The 25,865-nt window shown below is 38.8% G+C and overlaps 1 protein-coding gene across 3 annotated transcripts in view; it reads right to left on the reverse strand.

Annotated features, from left to right (window-relative positions):
- The window catches only part of LOC120531779 (potassium voltage-gated channel subfamily H member 7-like), a 440,320-nt gene extending 419,984 nt beyond the window's left edge, over positions 1-20,336 (reverse strand). For all 3 annotated transcript variants that reach the window (XM_039757502.1, XM_039757501.1, XM_039757500.1), the window contains exons 1-2: positions 19,721-20,336; positions 16,620-16,850 (exon numbers count right to left, since the gene is read on the reverse strand). In XM_039757502.1, the coding sequence (XP_039613436.1) occupies positions 16,620-16,850; positions 19,721-19,796 (307 nt within the window). In that variant the 5' untranslated portion in view covers positions 19,797-20,336. The remainder of the gene's footprint in view (positions 1-16,619; positions 16,851-19,720) is intronic.
- Between the last annotated feature and the right edge of the window lie 5,529 nt (positions 20,337-25,865).

Raw genomic sequence — 25,865 nt, forward strand, 5'->3', positions numbered from 1 at the left:
AAACCAAATTATATGGGTGGCTGCCCCAAACCTTTTTATGACTCTGTGTGAGTTTTGGGACACTATGTAATATGAGGAGTGTGAAATCTGTTTCATGAATGTTTTTATCATTTTTACTGGTGGTCAAGTGTTGGGCTCCATAGATGCCAATTCAATTAGAAAATTGGTTGTCTTCATTCTCCATGAAAGCGTGAGGCTAAAAATTTTTCATGGATTTCATTACAAAGCACATGGGGGTAAGTAACAAATTTAAAAAATGTAATTTTTGAGTGGAGTATTCCTTAAAGTAAGGCCAAGACATATCTAAAGGAATCTTTACAGAGGAAATACTCTGCACCTCAAAGTTCTGTCACATTCTGTGACTCTTCCAGTGATTTTTAGTTATAGCCTTCCTTTACATAATGTTTGTGAACTTGAGGCTTTCAGCAGTGCGCACCCCTGAAGTCGATCTCATGGTGTGACCTGCCTAGCGACTCAGTCCAGGTAGTTCACCACATGTTCCATCAGACTGGTTTGATTTTGTCTTTAGTTGTAAAGATGGACTGTGTGTGCATGAGAGCTAACAGCCAATGAGTGCTCATCCTGAAGCACAATGCATTTAATACAGTGATGAGAAATGAGGATTGCATTTGTTTTAGGCTTTACAGGCAGAAAAGAAACTCATCTATATGATATCTCATGTTTTACGTACCACAATGCAACAGGAAAAAAAGGGCAGCACACTATTTGCTGTCAGAAAAAGGGGCGGGCATGACTGTGATATGTCCAGTGATTTTTCTGTTGTTTAAACTGACATGGTCTGGCAATGAGATCAGCAACTGCAGTTGGCATGTCTGACATGCCCTACAATGTAAAGTCACATAATGTGACATCAGTGTAACATCTTTTTTTTAATATGACTTTAAAACAGGGCAGCGTGTGTCACTGTGGTGCTGTCTCACACCTTTTTAATCATGTGTTCAAATCCTAGGACTGATCATTGTTCATGTGAAGTTCGCCTATTAGCCTAGTGTTCATATTGGCTTTCCTCCCACATCTACAAGATGTGTATTGGGTTGACTCTGCCCTTTCGATTTACTGGCATCCAATCCAAGATTGCTTTCTTCCTTTGTGCCAAACAAATACGTCTGGGATAAATGCCAGTCTACTGTGACCCTGTGAGTTAGATAAGCAAGTTGAAAAATGGATGGACATTATAAACTTAAATACGGAGCACAATCTCAACCACCATCAGAAGGAAGTCACCTTTTCTAAGCCTATTGAGTTCCTCTGAAGTGGGCAGCAAGCCCAGGGTGACAGGAATTTTCCCCATGACTTCTCAAAGTCTGCCGCACATTATTACCTGAACTGAGAAAATCCCTTGTCTGTTGACAGACACGTGTGTCTGCAGCAAAAGCTTTCTGTTTGAATGTCACCTTTATGTGACGTTTTTAATAAAGTGTTCAACATCTCTAATGTGCACACTGTATGACTGTGGCTGTGTCGTGCACAACACATTCTTATTGACTTAGTTTCTTTGCGACATTTTGTTGTCTTTGTAGGTAAATATTTCACAAGGAGGTAAGCTAAGAAATTGGTTAACAGAAATGTAACCATATAGGGAAGCAGTCATAAAAGATGCATGCACTCCATTTAAAATCAGTCATGCAGCCTTCATCCTGAACACCTAACTACACACACTGCTGCTTCTGTGGCACAGTTGGGAAGCACGCTGTCTTTCAGTTCAACAGAAGGAGGCTGGTGTTTGAAATTTTGCACCGAGAAATGCCATATGTCTAGCCGTCCGCTCGGCTGTCTCATCTCATTAACTTCATAGCAGGCTTTTATTAACACATTAATTGATGTTGCATCAGGTTTGAGTTTTTAATTAGGTAGATGCTTTTGAAGGCTGCTTTCTAAGACTGCAAGGGAAGCATATTTGCAGCAATATGCCATAACAGGGAAAAGTAGGAGTGGGATTTAGCAGAAAACACAGCGTTTAACGTTTATATAATTTAAGGAATAAAAGATAAACACACAACAACTAAGAGCCACACACTGGCTGTAAAAATATTATTATTGCTAGAACATACTGACTAGTATTATAATAAATAGATAGTGTGACCACCAGGGAGCGCTACAGCTTCCCAAACACCTGACACACATAGGCTAATACACAAGTCTCAAAAAGCAAGAGGATTTTACTCGTGGGAAACTCTTCCTGAGCAGGCGTTTCCCACACCACAAGCACAATACAACAATAACAAGCAGTTCTTTCTATTTTCCCTCTGACACCTCCACTCTTCCCGGCAAGCTTCACCCTTCTCCTCTCGACTCTGGCTCTCCGAGCTCTGGAAGGCAGCGCCTTTTAAGTGACACCTGGAAGCACTTCTGGTGTCCCGAGCCTGTAATTCAAAATTAGTTTTAGGTGAGCTGGGAGCTTGATAAAGAAGTGCGCACCAATCCCTGCAGCACCCCCTGGCGGCACTAACAGAACCCAATAGGGGAGAATTCAAGAACTTCAGTTCCCATGGTGCCCTTTGGGAATCTGTGATGCTGCCACAACTCAGGCAGGCCATCATCTAGTGGTCTGGGGAAGACAATGCCATGTGTACGCTGTCTCCCCTGGTCCTTCCCAGCTGAGGGCGATCCATCTGGGCTAGGCTCCCACACAATAGATAGATGGAAAATGTAGTATATAATAAATATGTAGATAGATAGATAGACAGATAGATAGATAGATAAGGCACTATATAATTAGATAGATAGATAGATAGATAGATTTAAACACACAAGCTCAGCAGAGTTCTTGTCTTGACCAATTTAAAGGGTACACGGTGGTATGTTTTTAATGTGGCACAGTTATTCATCCGTTTCCTCCTTCCACTCAAACCTTGGATGGCCAGAGCCCAGATGACTAGGAAAACCTTCACCTCCAACTTTGCCTCTGCTTGTCGCAACAACATTCATTTTCCCATCACCCTCAACATGGCATCAGTCATGGAGGAGGTGCACCAGTCTTTCCCATCTCTTAAACTTCTAAATTTATAAAGAAGTGCTGTTGTGTGTCATGTAAAACCTACCTGCTATAATCGTTATGTCTGTCTGTCTGTCTATCTGTCTGCATGAACCAACCTGGCTATCGGTGGAGTCTGTGGAAATTTGGCATTCATATACTTCAAGGACATTTATTTCTCAAATATAGTCACATTTTTGAAACATCAAAATCTCCCACTGAAAAGCACTGGCAAATTTTCAAATGGTGTCTATCTTTAAACAGAGAAATATTCAGGACCACTTAGATTACGTGTCAGTTTCAAATTCACCTTGAGAGACAGCCCTTCAGCTTGTGTATTTGGTATATTTTTCATTTTCACGCGTTGAACAGCCACATCTGATGGTAAAATGGATCCCCAGTAAAAGTTAGTGAAAACCCCAGGTAGAGAGGTCTGTAAGCACAAGATGCTGGTACACAAGCTCACTTCTCCTGCTGCTTGAGGGAAGTTTAAAAAAAATATGGAAGAGGAAGAGGAAGGGGATTATATAAGCATCATTCTGTAAGCATAGAGAGAACACATATGTATTCTGAATTTACACTACTGTATATTACAGTGAAAAAGAGAGTGCAGGCAGGGTAGAGAAGAGTGTCAGGAGTAGTTTGTGACAGATGTTTATCAGTAAGAGTGAAAGGGAAGGTTTACAGGACAGTAGTGAGACCAGCTGTGTTATATGTGCTGGAGACGGTGGCACTGACCAGACAGCAGGAGACAGAGTCGGAGGTGGCAGAGTTAAAGATGCTACGATTTGCACTGGGGGTGACGAGGATGGATAGGATTAGAAATGAGGATATTAGAGGGTCAGCTCTCTTTATTGGGAGATAAAGTCAGAGAGGCGAGATTGTGTTGGTTTGGACATGTGTAGATGAGAGATGATGGGTATATTGGGAGAAGGATGTTAAGGATAGAGCTGCCAGGAAAGAGGAGAAGAGGAAGGCCTAAGAGGACATTTATGGATGTGGTGAGAGAGGACATGCAGGTGATGGGTGTAACAAAGCAAGATGTAGAGGACAGGAAGATTTGGAAGAAGATGATTCGCTGTGGCGACCCCTAATGGGAGCAGCCGAAAGAAGAAGATATCACACTGAAAACAACCTCACAACTGCATTACTTGCACATTATGACTGCATTGTCTGTAACATATTTCTCTGACAATATAATTCATCAGCAAAGCCTCAGGTCTGCTTCCAACATGATCTGAAGAAGCCAACATTACCGTATCAAGGGCTGAAGGAATGTCTTTCAAAGCTGTCATGTTTAAGAAACTGTGTCCATAAGAATCCAAATTCCAAATCTTTATTTATATGTTTTTTTTTCAGCATATGCATTAGAATTGTAAGACATTCAGTCCAGTAAAATATAAACAGCATTGTAGTGCTGAGGTTGTGATCTTTATTAGGAGAGTTGGAAAGTCTTCATCATGCGGCTACTGTATTAATCAGATGAAGAAAAAAGCCTGGTTTGGCATGGCAGTGCAGTTGTGAGTGTACTTTTTAATTTGCTGTTTCATAGCTGCATTTTATTTTTGCTTCTAATAGAATAAATATAAATAAATAAATATTTCCTGAATTTGCAATCATTATTAATCTCTACATTTATTTGCTTTAATTTCTGCGGTGGTGCAACAGCTGTTCTTTAAAGTGCAGTGCATGTGACGTGGGAATGAAGTGGATAATCCAACTGTTGATGAGGCCCACAGCATTGAATCTTCTAGAATAAAGCTTAGAAACAATAAGAACAACTTAAGCACATTGATGTTTGGTAAAATGCCCAGTTGGGGCTGGGTGGTCTTTTGTCCTTGGAATTCCTGCAGAGTTTGTTTTTCGTCTCCAGCATTGCAACCCTGAAGATTTGCTTTACTTTTCTATCCACTCCAGTCATCTGACCATAGCATCAAATTTAACCATTAGAGACTTAAAAATTAATCTATACATAAGGACTTTAATTTTTCTATTACTTGCATCTCTGTGTTATGTAAGTTACCATCGATTGATTTATTCTTATTTACTATTTTTGTATCTCATTTTCTCATTCATACTCTTATCTTTTTCTTATTTTGTGAATAATTGATTCATGATATGTGCATGTTTAGGTTACGACGGCTATCTTAATAGAATTCTGACTTTCATTTTATTACATTCCTTTAATATCATATGGTGGTAATGCCACTATGTCACAGCTCAGAGATTTGGGTTCAAATCATGCACTGTATGTGTAGAGTTTCTACTTTCTCACTATGTCTGTGTGGAATTTTCTCCAGCAAGTCTGATTTTCATCCTGCAGCCCCAAAGAGATGCCTGCAGGTGGACTGGTGACCCTGAATTGTCTCAGTGCTCTTGAGTAGGCCCTCCAGTGAGCTGGCATCCTGTCCAGAGTTGGCTCTCATCTTATGCCTAGTGCTGCCAGCGTAGTCTCCGACCCTACATGATCCTGAATTGGATCACGCAAGTTTAAGAATGAATGTCTGATGTACAAATAAGCCATAACGCTTGAGTTAAATGAAACTCTTTACAGATCAACACACATTATATTACAGCTGTTCCAAAAGGAACAAAAATAAAATTAAACAAAAGCTCTTTTAAAGGAGAGTGCAGTTCATTCATTTCGCATTTATATGTACTGACTTTGCCAATAAAAAAACAATTCATTTTAATGCCTGTTCCACAAACTCTATTACGGCTCAAGACACACTCTTTAGTCTTTGTTAACAGATTTTAGTATACATGGAAATGACTCAATACACAGAACACTGGGGCCAAAGTCACAACGAACAATAGTTAAAGAGTGATAAAACATACTTTGATTAATTACATATTTAATAATAGCAGTAAAAGTTAAACTAGCATAACATTCACAGTCAGTTAATTCAATGCAGGCTTGACAGCAGCAATGGGTGGAAAATGGGAACCATCGGAGCAGCAGCCTATCACAGAGCTTAGAAAGTTAAAGTAGTGATTTATTAATAATTGCTTTAAAGATAGCAATGAACAAATATCTCAGATCATTGAAAAGTTCCCAAAATGTTTAAAATCGTCATAATTAATCACTGCTTGTGATCCAACTGCAGTGTTATACACTTAAAAAATTACTTTTAATGGCAGCTGCCCAAAAGTCCACTTCAGTCCAGCTATTTCTTGGGAAGATCGCTGCTGAATGATCTATGATTGATTTATAAAAATACACTGAAACAAAAATGCAGCAGGTAAACAAACATATAAAATTTCAATTAATACAATTAATACATTAATGTCACAAGAGTGCCTTAAAAGATAAAAAATTAAACACATCAGAAAAACTCAAAGCTGGCTAAAGACAGCCACAGGAGTCTAAACCCTAAACAGACACAGGGAAACATCCATGGAAAAAGTGACATGGCTAGGATCTGAACCCTGGACTCTTGAGTTGTAAGATAGGCTTACTAAACATTGTGCTTACAAGATGCTTGAAGTCAATACACTGGCATCTTATAAAATCTGAAGAAAATAATGACAGAGGAATCAGAGGAACCCTTGGGACAAATAAATCGCTCTCTGTTTATCTATCTGCCTATTTATCTATCTGATTCAGTTTTATGTGACTTTGTGACTGATATTTTGAACACACAAAGGGACAAAAATGTATCTACCTATCTATCCAATTATATAGTGTCTTATCTATCTATCTATCTATCTATCTATCTATCTATCTATCTATCTATCTATCTATCTATCTATCTATCAATTATATAGTGCCTCATCTCTCTATTTTCTATCTATCTATCTATCTATCTGTCTATCTATCTAATTATATAGTGCCTTATCTATCTATCTATTATATAGTGCCTTATCTCTCTATCTATCTATTATATAATGCCTTATCTATCTATCTATGAATCAATCAATCAATAAATCATATAGTGCCTTATCTATCTACCTATCTAAGAGTAATTTTCCTATATATCTATTTACCCTAAAGAGTTTTTATCAATTGATGTATCTGCCCATCTAAACATCTGATCCATAAATCATTAAATCCATAGGTGCTGTGGTCTGTTTCAAAGGTGTGTGCAAATTACTTGCATTTTGTACATTATAACAAAATTGTAGAAGGGTGAAGGGTGTTGTAAGAGAAACCAGAGGGGCCATGTCTCTGTTTTATCCACAGTAGACCCAGCATTAAAATAACCCTGACCTGACTTTTCCCTTTTGCCCAACACACGAGATCCACATTTGAAAAGGCATACTGTGCCATCACAATTACTTCTAGCAACTAAACGGAAGAGGGTCTGTTCAACTGCACACATTGTCAGCAGTGCTCTTGCAAGCCTGCCCCAATATTGAGAATGCAGGTGAGGATGGAAGGAAATCATTTAAATAACAAACAAAAGCTAATTTCTAGTACTGGCAGTAGAAGTGGCACTGTCATATGACAGAGTGGAGTAAAATTTCCAGTCCACAGTGTCACATGTGTGGTCAAACTACACACAGGAATGAAACCAAGAAAAGGGTCAAAACTAAAAAGCAGCAGAACCCAAACGCTAATCCAAATGCAAAATCCCAGTTGAAAGCAAAACTAATCAAGAGTAAAAAAACTTTTTGAACTCTCCATAGTTCAAACATTACCAGAGCCCTCAGAAAAAATTCTCTAAACCTTGGTAGTCAGAGACTTGATCAGTCACTTCAGCTCTTCTTTGGCTCAACTGACTATAAGAGTTGCTTTCTGCCGTCCCCTCAGGGTGTGCACCCAAGTTTGCAGTCATGGATGAGGTGCTCCAGTCTTACTCACCTTTTAAACTTCTAAACTTAAAAACTTAGGTGCAGTCGCACCTAATGCAAAACCTACCTACTACAATCTCCATGTCTGTCCATCTGTTTATCTGTCTGCAACAAACGTGGCTACCACTGGATACTGTGGCAATTTATAATGCTTATACTTTGAAAAAATGTGTCAAAAATTTTCTATTGTCATGGAGATTTCTCAAATACCTACAATCATATTTTTGAAATGTCAAAATCTCCCACTGAAAAGCACTGGCAAACAGAGAAATATTCACTGCACCTTAGATTACGTGTCAGTTTACTGTTTCAAATTCACCTTGAGAGACGTTACTTCAGCTTGTGTATTTTGTATATTTTTCATTTTCACATGTTGAACAGCCACACCTGATGGTAAAATGCACAGTGGAGTGATGGTTCTGAGGCTAAGGATCTGTGCTGGTATCCAGAATGTTGCCGGTTCGAATCCTCATCACTGCCAAAAGAGATCCTACTCTGCTGGGCCCTTGAGCAAGCCCCCTAACCTGTAATTGCTCCAGGAGTGCTGTACAATGGTAAGTGAAAACTAACAAATTCCTAATACAAGAAATTGTATAAGGCGAAATAAAGAACAAAAAAAAAATGGATCAACAACAACAACATTTATTTATACTGTATAGCACATTTTCATACAAAAAAGTAGCTCAAAGTGCTTTACATAGTGAAGAAAGATAAAAGACAAAATAAAAAATTAAGATAAGACAACATTAGTTAACATAGAATAAGAGTAAGGTCCGATGGCCAGGGAGGACAGAAAAAACAAAAAAACTCCAGACGGCTGGAGAAAAAAAAAAATCTGCAGGGGTTCCAGGCCAGGAGACCACCCAGCCCCCTCTGGGCATTCTACCTAACATAAATGAAATAGTCCTCTTTGTATTTAGGGGTCTCACGGACAGTAAAAGTTAGTCAAACACTAGGAGGAGAGAGATGCCGGTACATTAGGTAATTTCTCCTGCTGCTTGAAGTAAGTTTAAAAAAATACGGAAAATGAACAGGAAAGGAATTATGTAAGCATCATTCTGTTAGCCTAGCGTGAACAAATATGTATTCAAAATTTACAATTTCGTACATTATACTGAAAACAACATCATAACTCTGCACCCTGCCCGGGATTTGTTCCTGCCTTGCGCCCTGTGTTGGCTGGGATTGGCTGCAGCAGACCCCCGTGAACCTGTGTTAGGATGTAACGGGTTGGATAATGACTGACTGACTGACTGACAACATCATAACTGCATTACCTGCACTTTACGACTGCATTATCTCTAACATATTTCTCTGACACTGCTGCTACAGCCACTGGTTGTATAATTAATTAGTGGGCCAAGGCATGGGGGTGCCATTAATGACTTACACATTCAGGCAGGCTCCTCAACTGAATTTGCTGTTTCGGTTTCACAAGCATTTGACATACAGTTAAACAGCTGAAAAATTACTGAACATTCAGCACAGAGGAGACTATTTTAAAAATTTTATACCTGACAGCCTGTATGACAGCCAAATGGGTAATTTTAAGAATCTGCGTTTTTAAAATGAATACTCTTTGTATTTACAATTTGAAGTCTTGATCATTTTTTTTCTCTCCTTTATTTTCACCTTATACAATTTCTTGTATTAGGAAATTGTTAGTTTTCACATACCCCTTGGGGTCTGAGCACACCTGTCAGCCATTGTGCAGTGCCCCAAAAGCAGTTGCAAGTTAAGGGATTTGCTCAAGGGCCCAGCAGAGTGGGATCTCTTTTGGCAGTAATGGCAATTCATACTGGAAACTTTCTGGAAACTGGTGCAGAACCTTAGCATTAGTGCTACCACTCACTGTAAGAAACATTCTGATACAGTGCAAGTGGGCTAATTTTTAGTAAGTTATGTATATTTTTGTTGGTATCGACAGTTTCCAATACTGCATTGTGTTGTAGTAAATTTAGGATCCATGATGCTGTTTGAGTTTTCAGTTTGAAAACAATGCGTCTCGAGTTCTGTGAATGTGGCCACAGGGTAGAGGCGAGCTGATTACATGTTAATAGGTGAGACCAACTCAGTTGTATCACATTGGCACTCTGTGACTTGGACAAAAGCACCCACGGGTGTATAAAGAAACCTGAGAATGACTAGGTAGAGGTAGAGAAAAAATGAGAATAAAATTCTGAAAGTTAAATGGAGAGAAAGAAAAACAAAAGGAACAAGAGTCCAGGTCATGGAGGGTGCAGATGGTGTACACTGGAAAGCAGTGTTGCCAAGTCCAAAGTTTTCTCGCCCAACTAGGCTATTTTTGATTGTCAGCTGTTGGAGAAAAATGGGCTTTTATAGGTTACTTTTTTTGGGCTACTTATTTAAAAATTGTATTTTAGGGTATTTTTCAATCCCCCTCCACCATATTTTTACGTTTTTTTTCCGTCTGGCACGTCTGCCCATGCTACTCGCACTTGTATGCGTTATTTATTGTCATAACCCCCTGTTTTGTGTTGTATCCATTCTATCACTATGAAATCTCTCTGTGGGGACAAAACACACTCCCCTCGTTCTTTGATGGTAGGTACCTAACCCTCTAGCTCTGACATCACCTCTTGCTTTACTGTGTGTTATTTTGTCTACTTCAGGCATTGGGCTATTTCTTTAAGTTAAATTCTCTATTTTTAAGCTCTCCTTGGGCTATAATTTTTTTTAGGGACCTGGCAAACCTACAGGGAAGTGTCACCACTCCACAAAATTCCTCCAGCTGCAGAAGGGAACATGGCTCAAAGGGTCCGCAAAGACGTCGAGGGATGGCGGTTAGGACACAAGCCAGTTAAGGGTTGACTGCTTGTCAGAAGACGTCTCTTGCTGTTGAGCAGGCCGCATGGGTGATCAGCAAAGATGTAGATAAGAAGTAGGCACCGACGTTTGTAATGCTTTCTAAAGGGACAGCGTTTTTAAGTTATTTATTGGATTATTAATTTTTTGGACTTTTAACCACCACAAATACATTGGGTGTATTTGGGATTATTAATTGCGGATTATTTATTTGGAAAGACTGCACTGTACTTTGATTTGGGACACTGCTGTTGTGAATAGAAACACTGAGCACTTGATGCACCAACTACTCGTTGCTATGTTTCCACATTTTCCAGGCCATTTCAGTTTCATGACTATCGATGGACCAGGTACAAGGAGAGAATGCCAGCCCGACCAACCTGAGCATCACAAGCATTTGATGAGAATTGTTGCCATTACTCATTCTCTTTCACATTGTAGCGATTGTCAAACCCTGCTACATATGCATACAGATTCTCAAGCCTGCCTAATCCAATTTGAGGTTACTGGGGTCCATGGCCCATGGGAAACAACCCCAGATGCACTCACATTAAAAAAAAAAGATTATTAGAGTATCTTGGTACTACACAACTAAATAAAATTTGGACTTTACTGAAAATTGGTATGTTTTAAAGCCTTATGCATACTTTTCTAGTGAATCTCAATAACATTTCTCCGTTGCGGCATTGCCTTAAACAGCAGCTGCAATCAAACATTTCATTTCCACAGCGTGTTTCCATTTCTCAATTTCCTTGAGTGGAATTTACACTAAACCAGCATGTTTTTAACTTTAGGTCTGAAAAAAATTGCCATTATATAGAACCAAATACCAAAAAGAGCAAGCAGGCTTGAAAACTTTGAGCATCTATTTCTAATACAATTAACATCATTTTGTCAGTTGTCATACTGTAGTAGCTACATTCATTTATATTTAAACAAAGCAAATGAATTTCAGAGCTGCTGTATATAACCCTCATTTGCATCACAACCGTAATGTTTCCGATGGGACTGGCCCAGTCAGGTGTTTTTTTTAACATTTCTCAATAGGAAAAAGAGGGCTTGGACAGAATGTAATATTTTGGTATATTTTCCAGATTTCTTATGGAGTCTTTCAATTATTTTTCTTGGGAAAAAATTAATCATTTGCATAAATTAAGTTAATTTGTATAAGGGACCACCTTTTTTGTAAAGATTACTCATTTGTGTAGTATAAATCAAAGGTCTAGACTTTGTACATAAAAAATACCCTTTTAACTAGCTGTTGTGATGTAAAATTTTGCATATAACTTGATAAATGTTTTGTATGTCTTTATTTGTAATTTAGGCGAAGCAATGTAATTTAGTGTTACTTTGGTGAAAGGCATTCGTGTTTGCCCCTCCGTTTACGACTTTTCTTTGTACTTTTACAACAGGAATTGGAGGATGTGTCTTAAACCAGTTTGATGAGTATTTCTTTGCTAAAGTCTTTCTCTCATCCCCCACACAAAGCCAGGTTAGCTTAACATATGGTCTTGGGGGGTTGCAGGTGTTAAGATGTACTATTTCCTCCATTGGTCTGAGATATGGCTGTCTGGATTGGCTGTAGGGGTTGGACAGAAAACCTATAAATTTGCTTGCTCAACCACATTCTCTCTTACTAACATCTGAAAGAAGCATCTCTCTAACCAACATATGATGAAGAAGCATCTCTCTTGCTAACCTGTGATGATGCAGAAGTATCTTTCTTTTGCTAACAACTGAAGAAGACCATCACACCATGAACTGAAGACAACACAATGAAGAGCCCAGCTTCAGCCATTTTGAACAGACATGTGGCTAAAAGCTGAGCACCAATGATGCCTTAACTAGAGACATTAAGTAACTATAAGTCTGCGTGCATACCTGAGTTACACATCACCATTTTATCAGGTTGTATGTTCTTTGCATTTTGTTATTATTTATGAATATTATCAATAATACATTATTTTATGTGTAACTTAACTCCTGCTTGTCGTTTTACTACATCTAATTGCCTGAGGTTATAGATATAGAAGGGAAGGTGGGGATACGTTATATACAGTGGTAGGTCTGTGATATTAGGCATTCTAAGGCTACATATTAATAATACAATAGGGGAAAGTTGAGCAATAAATATTACTCTACCAAGATAAAACACTAGCAAAGATTTATACAGTTACTGTAGGTAAGTGGCTTTAGTCTAGTGTGCCTTCAATAATGTGGCAAGCCAATTACACATCACACATCACAAGAGCATGTATGTATTCTCCATGTGAAGATGGGAGTAGTGATGGGCATTTCGATTCAATTTACTGGATTGATTCTTTCGATCTACCTGTTAAGTGAATTGATTCATTTGATCAATTTTTAGGGTTAGTTCATACTGTAGCTCTGGGGTAGGTGAATTTGAGGTATCTTTCTCTAAACACATCAAAAAATTATAACTTAATAATTTGTGCATTAGTTTTATATGTGTGTGTGTGTAAATATACATTACATTAAAGAATCACAAGTGAATGAGGATTGTGCAACTCGTAATGATTCTTTCACTAATCAAATGAACAGGAATCATTAGACTGGTCCTCAGGTAGTGATTCGTTCATGAATCAAATGAGTCGAGAATGATGATTCAGACGGTTCTTGCGTATGCACTTTAAACATTTATCATCATTAGAAAAATGAAAGCCCCTGTCGACATCACGTAGGACATTCATGCGCTTTAGCATTACCATTGAGTTCCACTGAATCAAGTTGTTCATGCTCACGAATTGATTCCTATGATTCACTGAAAAGAGTTGATAAAAAAGAATGAACTGTTCACAAATTATCCATCACTAGTGTTTTTTTTTACTTTATAATAATAAGTTGAACTCTGGATCTACGCATTTGATTTAAGTTAGGACAACTTAATTTGATTAAAAGGCAAATGGGCAACGTAATCTTATTAAGTAGGTCCAACAATTTTTTAAATAAATACATGTTGTAATAAAAGATAAGAACATTAGATTTCCCAATTTGTTATATATTACAACTATTTATTTCAATCAAATGGAAGCAGGTGGCAGAATTTTATTAAGCTGATCTAAAAAGTTATTTTTTTCAGTGTGAGGTACCAGGTCATCACAGGGCACATTCATGCCCATCCACACTCATTCACACAAAGCCAGTTTAAGATCACCAATTAACCCAACCTTTGCTCAAGGGATTTACTAAGCAAAAAAGATAATTTGTTAGAAAAATGTTTCTTAGAAATTATCTAAACTGCTACACCCATTAACCACCACTGGCTGTACCCCATCACAGTACTGAAACATTAGTAGACTATATATTATGAAGAAGAAACTAGTCATATAGATAGATAGATAGATAGATAGATAGATAGTGTGCTGCCTGGCCGGGATGCCCCTTTGACATTGGGACCGGGGGAGCAGCCGTGGGATGCACACTACGTCCCCCGTAGTGTGTGGTAGCAGCCCTCCTGGGTTACATCAGGGCCATAGGCATGGAACTTCAGGGCTCAGACCTGTTGGGCTCTGTGGCCACCACCGGGAGGAGCTGCATGGCACACCCGGAAGTGCACCCTAATTAGGTCAATTACCACCTGAAGCACTTCTGGGAGGACTATAAGAACACCCTGCAGCCACTACTCGATGCGCCAGAGTCAGGAAGAAGAAGAGGAGGAGGAGGAGGAGGACAAAGAGGACGACGCTGCCTGGGAGGAGTGGAGGAAAAAGAAGGGTGTGGTTTTTGGGTGTTTTCTTTGTGTGTGTTTTGGGGACTGTGTAGGGCCTGTGGGACACGGGGAAGACGTGCCCCATAGCTGAAGAACACAACAAATAAATCTTTTATTTTCATTTTCACGTGCCTCTGGTGTCAGTCTGTGTCGATTGAGTGTCAACCAAGCGCTTCTGCCATGATACATAGATAGATAAATGTATATAGTGCTTTTAAAAACACTCAAAGTGCCTTACATTGACAGTAGGAGAGGCACTTCCACAATCACTAATGTGCAGCATCCACCTGGATGGCGCAATAGAAGCCATTCTTGCACCAGCATTTTCACCCAAATACTAGCTATTTGGTGGTGAAGGGGCAAGAAAGATAGTTAGCCAATTAAAGACAGGGGACAAATAGAGGTGAGATTAAGCAGACTGTGGTGGACAATTTAGCCAGGACATCAGAGTACACCCTACCCTTTTCAAAGGATGCTCAAGGATTTTTTAATTGCCATGAAGAGTCAGGACCTTAGTTATATGTCTCATCAGAAAGACAGCACTCATTTTTACAGCACAGTATCCCAGTCACTGCACTGGGGAATTGGGATCCACACACAGATCATGGGGTATGTGCCGTATGGTGGCCTCACCAACACCTCTTCCAGGAGCAATCCTAACTTTCCATAATTTCGCTCCCACCAAGGTACTGACCAGGCCCAAACATGCGTAGCTTCAAGTGGATTGCCTGTTCTGAAGTGCAGTTTACACTCACATAAGACTAATGTAGAATCATCAGTTCACCTAACCTACACATCTTTAAGGATCAAAGAGGAAAACTCATGAACACACAGAAAGAACATGTAAACCCCACACAGGTAAGGACTGGGGATGAGTATTGACCCAGGGACACCTTTGACTCAGCACATTTACTGGGACACTGGATCCACAATTCAGCATTGTGAATCTTTGCACAACAGAGATAATAACTTAGAAACTAAGAGTAAATTTCAGGTTGATCACATTGAGGTTTGTGTGCTGTGTGTTTTTTAGACTTTCTTAGTCTAACTTTTATCTTACCTCAATTTTCATTATCAGTCAATTCAGTACTTTTTCCTTTTGCCATATATCACATATTACTCAGTTTGCTTAAATACCTGACATCTACTGTACAACTGCATCAACACTGCTATATGCAGGGACATGCCCCAAACCCTGCAAACGTGGGGAGATCATTCAGCTTACTTGTTTATCTAATTGCTAAGCCCAAATATCTCATCCAGCTACTTGTTAAAAGTTGTCATGGTCTCTTCCTCAACTACATGTCTTGGAAGTTTGTTCCAGATTCCCACAACTATTTAAGTACAGAAGTGCTTCCTGGTTTCAGACGTAAATGCACTTCCCCTTATTTTCCACTGGTGTCCTCAAGTATGTGATTCACCATTAAATTGATTGAATTCTGCTGGATCTACTTTATCAATGCCTTTCAGAGTTTTGAAGATCTGGATTAGATCCACATGTAGTCTCCTCTGCTTTAGACTAAACAGTTTAATTCTCTAAACCCATCAGACTAGGACATGCCCTTAAGTCATGGGATACACTTGCTTGCCTTCTTGAACTGCACACAGTACACCAGATGTGGTCTCACTAGTGCTTATATAGTCTGAGCACAACGTCCCTCGACTTCTATTCAACCATTTTTTACACAATTTTTTTTTATTTGCATGGTTTATTCCTTGCATTTTTACTTTCCACAACATTTCTGTTCTGCCTAGGACTCTGTAATACAAGAAACTGTTTGACTTGGACTATGAGGATCTTTGCAGTCTTCTATGCAAGCTCTACTCATTTTTTAAGAATTTTTCATTTTTCATTTTTGATTTCAGGTTTTTCTCTAAGTTGTACAGAAATTACACTCGAAAAGACTGTTTTATTTTTTTTCTCCAGCTGTTATTTCCATAAACTGTTTTTAAACGACTAAATAGTGAAGTATGCAAAAGAGCCTAAACCCAATAGAGTGTAATCACATTCTGAGGAAGCTGAAACAGGACAACCATTCATTCATCTTTTCCTTCTTTTGCCTCATATGCAGGCTTCCCAGCTGTCCATCCTTGTAAACCATAAATTATTCTGAGCTAAGATGAGATTTGAGTTTGGCTGACTTTATAAAGCACTTCCAATTAAACTCAACTAATTTCATCACGGCTGCTTGCATATGGCGAGATGAGACAGAACATAACAGGCTGCTGTAAAGCATGTAGTGTTACAGCGTGAGGAGGCAGGAGATCTCTTACCGTCTTTTCGGTGGTATGTAATTTCCACTTTTCTTTCCTCCGACCCAAGCAGTGCCTGAGCAACTTGAGCAATATCATGTCTCTTAGTGTGCGGACCGTGGAGAAAGTCGCAGGTGCACGGCTTTTGCATGACATCTGGTCTCGAGAAGCCTGTCATTTCACAAAATCCATCGTTGCAGTAGATGATTGCACAATTCTGCACTCTGGCATTGGCAATTATAAATTTTTTATCTGCAAAAGAAAAAAAGGTATAGTTGTTAATTTTACATAAGCCTTATTTTCTTTAACGAGGTCTCATTTTTGATGCGCCTTGGAGACTGTTAGGACAACACAGAAACCACGATTTGTTCCAGTTAGGTAACATAACCCATAAATCAATGAAATCTACCTCCATTATAATGGGAAATTATGATATCCATAATTTATAGTAGGTGGTTACGGAGATAAATGTTACAGTTCATTATAAGAAGTAAATGTATCCAGGGAGGGTCAGGGAAGAACAATTAAATTACCTCTTTTTCTATATGCTGCCATCCAGAAAATATGCATTTGCATCACACATTCCTTGTATTAAATATCCTTCCCATCAAAACACACTTCATTCTTTAATTGTATGTTATACATTTCTCTTTTTCTAACAATTATTTATTTATACCTGTTCGCTTTTTATCTTTCACTGAAGTCACTTAAAAGAGCAATTCCTTTAGCTGTGTGCCCGATGATGAGTTCTTGAAGCTTAATGCTGTCTTTCATGCTGTTTTTGCCGGATTATAAATGAATGACCCACAACCCCATGTTGAAATAACTAAGTAAAGAAAATGAATGAATGAATGGATGGGTGGAAGGCACTGCACTTTTTACATTGCCGCAGTTTAATTATTGTGCAGGTATTGTTAGTCTCCATTTATGTTGCTCAGTTTCTAATTTGTTTTCAGTGTGTTTTAAACAAATCCATGTCTTTATGTGTACTAATTCTGTATTTAGTAATTTGTAAAATCTCATCAGAGAACTCTGCGTCTGCATTCACTAAAGAGCACTATACAAAAATAAACTGAATTGAAATTAAACAAATTATTTGGCTTATTTCTAATTTCAATGTTTGGTTCATAAAGAAATTCAATTTAAAAGAACTCCACGCATCAATTTTGTTTTACCAGATGTGCCCCGGCACCTCATCCCCGGCTGTTTCCTGCCTTGCATTCAGTGCTTCAACCCTGAACTGGATTAAGTGGGTTTGAGAATGTTATGGTACGTTATATTACTTTATTCTGCGTTATATTATGTTATGTGGTGTTATGCTATGCTACATTGTTAATTTTGTTTTTGCTCCGTTATAAATGACTACCATAAAAAAAAGCTAATCTAACAAATCGCTCTCACAAATGGACAGACATATTTGTCAAATGTCCCTTCCCATTTTTCTGCCATCTGTCTCTCTCTGTCCTGTACTTGGAGCACAGCTAAATAAAACTAAACTAAAATAAACTAAAATAAAATAAAACTGGGCTACAGAGCAGAACTCAGAATCATCAGAGCTTTATGTTAAAGTTGTGCTTGCTTTTGTACTGTATGATAGTATGTGTTAATTTAATTATCTGATTTGAAATGGTACAAGAGTATGAAACACTATATGTTTCACTTTCTTTATGTAAATATGTATATTTATTTCACTGTACATGTGTTGCGTGCAAGAAATTACTTGTAATGTAGAGGAACAAATAATGTCATATCCTAAAGTAAAGACATATATAGTAAATACATTCTTTTGTTCTTTGTATAAATATTCAAATCATAAAATGTAAAAAAAATATAAATTTAAAAGAATACCTTTTGAAGCAAAAAATAATATACCAAATTTCCGCTAAGGCGCTGAGGACATTGTCCCTCTCTAAAGTGAACTGTGCCTGCCTTCTGTCCTGCAGCAGCACACACAGACTAGGCTTTTAGTTTTGCTGTTTAGTTGTTCTCCCTTCATATCATTTTTATTTTCTCTCTGTTATTTAACTGGAAGAATCACGAAGTAGACTTGATGAAGTATTTTCTTCCTGATTTATTTATACTTGGGGCAGGATAGGAGGAAGTGGTTCTCAGTCCTTACACCTACCACTCTCTTAGGTTTCCAGTTTGATGCGATACTGGGACATTTCAGACCGTGGTTTTTGGGTTGGTTTTTTTGGCTCCTTTTATTGCATTTCATTTCCTGGTTGACTTTTTCATAAATGTGATTGATGCAGTTGTATGAAGATTTGGCTCAGCTGGTTAAGTTTCGGGATTTGGTTTATGGGAGTCTGGTGCAAGGATAACTTGGGGTTCAGAAGGGTATTTCAATGATGCCCCCTTTTATTTATGTATATGCATATAAATGTAAATGCAATTGCACTTTATATATAATTTGCATATACTGTATTGCACTTTAAGTTTATTATATATGCAGTATGCAGCAGAAGACAAAATTGTCTAATTTGTCATAAAGCTGTGTTGCAGTATATGCATAAACACATACAAATAGTCAATTTATTATTATCAAATAGTTTCCAATTTAATTCTAGCACTCTGTTATATGACAGTATATCTTATATCTTATCTTATATATATATATATTAGTTGTCCAGTTTGTCAAAGCCCCACTTGCTCATTCTGGTTTTGTGTTTACCGGACACCTGGTCGTCTACAATAAACAAACGGATTCACTAAGTTTAATTTCTTATCACTTCATTCATATATTTCATGGTGATTTTACAACTATCAGGGTAACATAAAATCTTCCAGCATTTTTGGACCTTTTAAGCACAATGTCGTTAGGAAGAGGCAGACTCGCACATGTTTATATAGTAGAGTACGCAGTAAATGTGCACACAAAATAAGAACAATATATTTGTGAGTTCTGTGTTTAATGTATCAGATAGATAGATAGATAGATAGATAGATAGATAGATAGATAGATAGATAGATAGATAGATAGATAGATAGATATGTGCGTGCATGTTTACTTTTCGAAGTATTGTTGAGCTTACAGTGTTTATAAGACACAAAAAGGTAACTTTGCCGGTCGCGAATATAGAAAAAAGACTACAGTATTGAAATGTTTTTAAAATACTTACTCTGTCCTTCAAATTTCCGTATAATAACGCCCAGAAATGTGTTCTGTGGTGCAACATGACCTCTCCGAACAGGCATGATTGAGCAGGTCTGCCGAAGCGCTCCTCTTGTAAACAAGCCTGCCTGCCTGTTAGGTGTCCCTTGTTGAAGTTACAGTCGCTGTGGCTCGATTGTCCGCCCTTTGTTGCAAATCATTATCCGTTCAAGTGAAAGAAATCTCCCCCACTTAAAAACAGATGATCACTCGTCTTTTCTCTCTCTCTTTCTCTGTGTGTCTCTCTCTCTCTCTTCTTGTTCTTCTTCTTTTCTCTCTCTCTCTCTCTCTCTCTCTCACCCTCTATCTACAGATCCCTTTGTCTGGCTGCATTTCCGCGACTGTAGTGAGCTCCCAGTCGACACCGGAGCATGGGAATAAAAATGGTTGGATCAGGCTTTCTTATGCTAAACATTGCAAAGTGAACTGAATATGGATGCGTTCTCTCTGTTCTCTAAAGCGATGTGATGGTTGGGAATGGAAGGCTGAGGCAGATCTGCCGAGGGGGAGTGACGTTACCCCTTAGGGTTTTCTGCACAGCCCACAGCCTTGCTTACTCGAGCACATTTGTGCAGGACTTTCTCTCTCCCTCTCCTCTCTCTCTCTCTCTTTCTGTGTGTGTGTGTGCGTGTGTGCGTGCTGCAGCCTAAAGCATCCCCGAAAAGCATTCAAATTACAGTGAAGACGAGCTATTTCAAATTACACGAAACTCTCATTTATTGAAACGACATCCACCTATCTATCTATCTATCTATCTATCTTATGTTTGTATTTATATATACATTTATATATATGCACATGCATATTTTTTATACAGTATATATATTTATCTGCTTACATATAGTATGTGTGCATATATAAAATAGTATGTATGCGTCTATCTGCATATTTACATTTTGTATGTATGTTTAGATGGATATATATATATATATATATATATATATATATATATATATATATATATATATATATATATATATATATATATCCATACATACCATATCCACAAATAGATAGATAGATAGATAGATAGATAGATAGATAGATAGATAGATAGATAGATAGATAGATAGATAATGCAGGTTTAAACATGAAGTTATTTATAGAAGTCGCAAATTTCAGAGCCTGTTATACTCGGCGTGACCAAAGCAAACTTCTCCTCCTCGGTAGAAAGCGCGATTTTCTGTGGTTATTTTTAGTAACTACACTCACGCGTCTCTGTGCCTTCTCCAAGGTGCTGAAAACAAGCACGCGCTGGCCGTGAGAACAGCTACAGAAGTTTGAATTTACTGCACTGTGCTCTTGTTGCTCGCTTGCCTCTTATCTCCGGAGACTTAGGTACGGCACAGTCACATTTTGCGTTCAGTGTGCGAGTATTTTGCAGGTTTTCTGCGGATACAACTGCTTTCTCGACCGTCCTAAATGGGTGTATTTTATACTAAATTCATTCTGTGAATTTAGTGCTCCCGTACACGTGTAAGCTTATCCTGTACTCGTTCCTGTGGGCATAATTTGTGACTTTCCGCACTTCTGTTTTGTTACGCGTAATTTACAATGCTTATAAAATTATAATAGCTTTGGAATAATTTTCATTCTGCCTCTTGAACGTTAAAATATGCTACTTTTTAAATTCCTTTATATACAAAAATTCACAAATTTAATTTTCATAAATGATTTAAGAAAAGAAGATTTGACAAACAAGAGGAGACAATTCAGTCCATCAGGATCGTTTGTTTAGGCAATCCAATGTGACTTTAGTTTCCATGTTTATGATGTGCACTGATTTTTCTAGAAGTTCCTATTTAATAATATTTTAGCTAAAAATGTATGTGTTTTGCCAAACCGGAGGTTTGATGCATACAATTAGTTAACTGACACGTGGATTATACGACGCGAGTTAGGTGAAAATTCTTTGTTCCATGGACATTTTTCAAGTCTTTGCTATTATACAGTGTTGATCAATATTGGTTTATATAATAGACATTTTTTTTAATTTTCATTTTGCATGAAAACATGAGATTGCATTTTTTCTCGTATACCATTACAAGCTACATGGGGCAAGTAACATGTAAAAATGAAAATAAAGGGCGGAGTATTCCTTTAAATCAGTTTTTGGAAAAAAATTTAAATGTTGCAGAAATAGCATTGAGGAGAAAGATGTGTTACGTCATTCAATTGATAACGAAAGGAAGACAAAAAATACAATATCTTTGTGTGAATTTGGTAATATAAGAAGAGTCTTTTGAATGTTATTTGTAACTTTTTCTAAAAAAAAAAAATTAACAACATTGGGGATTTAAGATTAAGTTTGAAAATCACTGTCAGAAAATGTGACAATACTGATCATAGCTCACCCTTGGGGAAGATGAGTCGAGCTTTTTGAGTTCAACCTGGGATCCCACAGTCAGTAGCTTCATTACTCTTACTTGTCATTAATGAATCCTGGACATTATCCAGACAGAAAGTAAACCGGTCCGCAATACTGATATTTCTTGTATTATTCCTGTTACAATTTGTCAAGGATTAATTCAAATTGCCGATTATTGAATTCATTTCTTTTTCTTTTTAGTTTTTAATGTCATTCAGCTCCATGCTGTCAAGGGCTGCTGCTCTGTGCCAAGTCCCCTTCACTGTCTCATCATTATTGTTTCAAATATAGGAAAGACCATTTTGTTTAGCCTGGGAAAAACTTGTTTCCAAAGCAAATACTTTTTGGAAATGTTAACTTTTTTTTTTTTTTTAAGCCAGCTTTGTACCTGTTATTGAGTTTGTTTTGTCTTTTGGTAGAGTTTCTGATTTTAGTAGCAATTCCTGTATGTTCAGGCTATCGTCTGTCTTAGCCCTTTAGAAATACCCCTAGCTTGCACATTTAAATAATATTCTTATCTTGTCTTTCCATTGTATGGAAAGATCATTTTGAGAACATTATCAGCGTTGTCATTTTTTACATTTTGATTTAACAGTACAAAATACTCATTTTTAGTGGCTCATATTTAATATAGTACATTAAAACCTATATATATATATATATATATATATATATATATATATATATATATATATATATATATATATATATATATATATATATATATATACAGTATACCTGTATACTGTCTGTATATAGATATATATTGTGAGTGCTGCAGGATATGGACAGGCATTCTACAGGGTGATTCCTTGCCTGGTCAGGATGCCATTATGAAAGAAACTGGAAGAACAAGCTCTCCGAATGGGTAGGAACAGGAAGATTTACATTGTAGGGGAATACAACAGCATCGGGGTACTATATGCTCCCCAATATGCAAGAGGGCAGCATGCCCTGGATTCGTGTCCCCTTTAGATACCCAAAAGGCATCGTGGGAGTTGGAACACCAGAATATAGCTCTATTGGGTACCATGGGTGTCATCAGGGGGTTCAGCAGGGGAATATGGTCCATGCTTTGTGGGACTCCTGCATATGTACCTTCGACAGAGCATGTCCTAGCCCTGGAGGTACTAAACGGAGCTGCTTCACCTTGACCAGGCGCTCAGATTTGGGAGGTGGTGGATGACGCATGATGGGAGGATTGTGAAGGAAGTGGATTGTTTTTTGGGCTGCTTATACTTTGAGGTCTTAACCTGTGTGATAAGGTAATGTTTATTAATAGAAGGGACTATATTTGAATTTGTGATTGGTTTGGGTGTGCAGGTGTCTAGGGTTTGGGCTCAGTGGAGCCCCCTACTGGTAGTAACATTATACACACACACACACACATAATATGTATATATATATTGTCGCATATGTGTGAGTAGGAGGATGTTGTATGGACCAAGCGAAGGTAATTCCATGACAGGCCAGGGGGTGGTGGGTTGCAGTAAACCTTCTCCTGTTGTCTCTGCAGACTCAACATTATAGATGACACTTCCAGTTCCGGCACCCAGGAGGACATCAGCAGAAGGTAATTTCCGGTTCTCCTATGTCACTTCCGTTTTGTGTATTTAAAACCGCCATCTTGCCAAACCCTCGGCAGGTCATGTCTGGACTCCAACAGAGACAATTCTGTCTAAAACCAAACCAATTTCAGGCCAGGGATAATATATGGGTGGCTGCCCCAAACCTTTTTTAGTGTGTCAAGTCTGATCTTTTCACTATATATATATATATATATATATATATATATATATATATATATATATATATATATATATATATATATATATATATATATATATGTGGACGCTGGCCCAGACACACACAGACGGACATCTTATGTTCACCCAACACACGTTTATTCATAATATTTACACAGTTCAGTGCACTCGCAAGCCCCAGTGCCTCCAGCACAGATTCCCCCAATGTCCAGGCCACACTCTTCCAGTGCCTTTCTCCTGGCCGCCTCTAGTCCTCCCTCCAGCTCCGTCCTCTTCCACCCGACTTCCGCCGATGACTGGAGGGAGGCGGCCCCTTAAATAGGAACCTGGATGGGCTCCAGCTGCTTCCCAGCATTCCCCTGTAGCCACGCCCCTGTGTGGCGGAAATGTCGGCTGCACACCCGGAAGCCGTCCGGGTGTCCCCGGTCGTCTTCCCCCCAGCACTTCCTGGTGTGGCGGAAGTGCTGGGCTCCCGGGATATTCAGGCACTAGGGCGCCGCCTGGCGGTGGCCACGGGTCCCTACAGGGCTGGGCTTCCAAGCCCTTCACCCGAGGCCCCCAACATAACCAGGACGGACGCCCCCTCGCGGTCTGGAGGAAGCAATAACAGCAATAACAAATAAGTGACATCTCAAAAAAAAAAGGAATTAAACTTGGGTAAAGTGTTATGTTGCATCTTTTCAGATGGGAGTCTGGGTATGCCAACCAAAGATGGTGGCTCTTCCCATTAAGGTCATTTCCAGCAGGAAGAGGAGGGTCCAGCTAGGTGGACACCTGAGGTGACATCAGCAGATGTTAAAGCTGTCAATATTCTGATCTGCAGAGGGAGAGACAGAGAAAGCGTTATCACAGAGCGCCAACCCCTGGAGCAGCGGAGAATTACCATCACTAGAGTCCTTAAACTGTCCCCTGTGTGTGACAATATATACAGATATACAGCTGTTATTCCAGTTTGGGGATATAAGAACTATTACATTGCAAAAGAAAAATGATCTTATCTATGTAAGCATTCAGGGAATTAAGACATATCATATATGCTTTCCGTCCTGGTTATGACGGTAATCTTCATCTGGCCCTGCAAGTGGTCTCCAGATTGTAAGGAATTCACGGGGGGTTTGTGGCAGGATTGGCACTCCTGCCACCATAAAAAAAAATGTGCACAGCTCTGAGATGAAAGTAAGGACTCCTTTCTGTTCCCTGCAGGAGTAGCCCTGCTGCAGCTACCCATAGGAAGGCTGCTTGTATTATGAAGGAGATGTGGGAAAGCCCTCAGGAGCCCCATCCCCGGAAGAGTCAAAACCATCAGAGAGTCAATGGGGTCAGGCCTGTTGGGATCAGAACTCGTGTGGTGCTGTGGCATTGCCCAAAGCATGCCGGCACTCGGGTCCCATTGAGGTGGCCCATCCAGGTAGGTGTGTGGAATGTCTTGTCTCTCTGGCATGATGGTCATCAGAGGGTCACTTCTGGAGGGTGGGACTGGACCACATGCCTACCTTGGGTTGCCAACCAGAATCCCGAGCTGGTTTGTCATGTTGTGGGTGCGGCAACTCGCTGTACCAGTTCAAGCTCCCCAACCTGACCTGACCTGACCTGATCTATGCTTTTAATTGATTGCATGAAAGTTGACTAATCTGAAGTCACATGTGAGTTTATTGTGCCTGCGCATTAAGAAAAAGACAAAATTACATCATTTCAGCCATAGTCTACTACAATGGTAACGTTCAAGAAAATTTTTAAAAAATACTATCTCAGCTTTATATTTATTTATTACAAGTTAACCGACTTCTTTTTTTTTTTTTTTTTTGTTCAGGGTCACCCAGGCTTTGGCTTCAGTCCATCATCTTAGCTAAAACTGGCTGACAACGCAAATTCTAATTTTCACCGATAGCAACTGTGATGATGACTCGCTTACATCTGTGTCAAGCTGCTGCTTATGCCAACTGAACTCATAATGTCCAGTTTAATGATGGGCTTTACCC

This window comes from Polypterus senegalus, chromosome 6 (genome assembly GCF_016835505.1).
Source record: "Polypterus senegalus isolate Bchr_013 chromosome 6, ASM1683550v1, whole genome shotgun sequence".
In the NCBI taxonomy this organism is placed as follows: Eukaryota; Metazoa; Chordata; class Cladistia; order Polypteriformes; family Polypteridae; genus Polypterus; species Polypterus senegalus.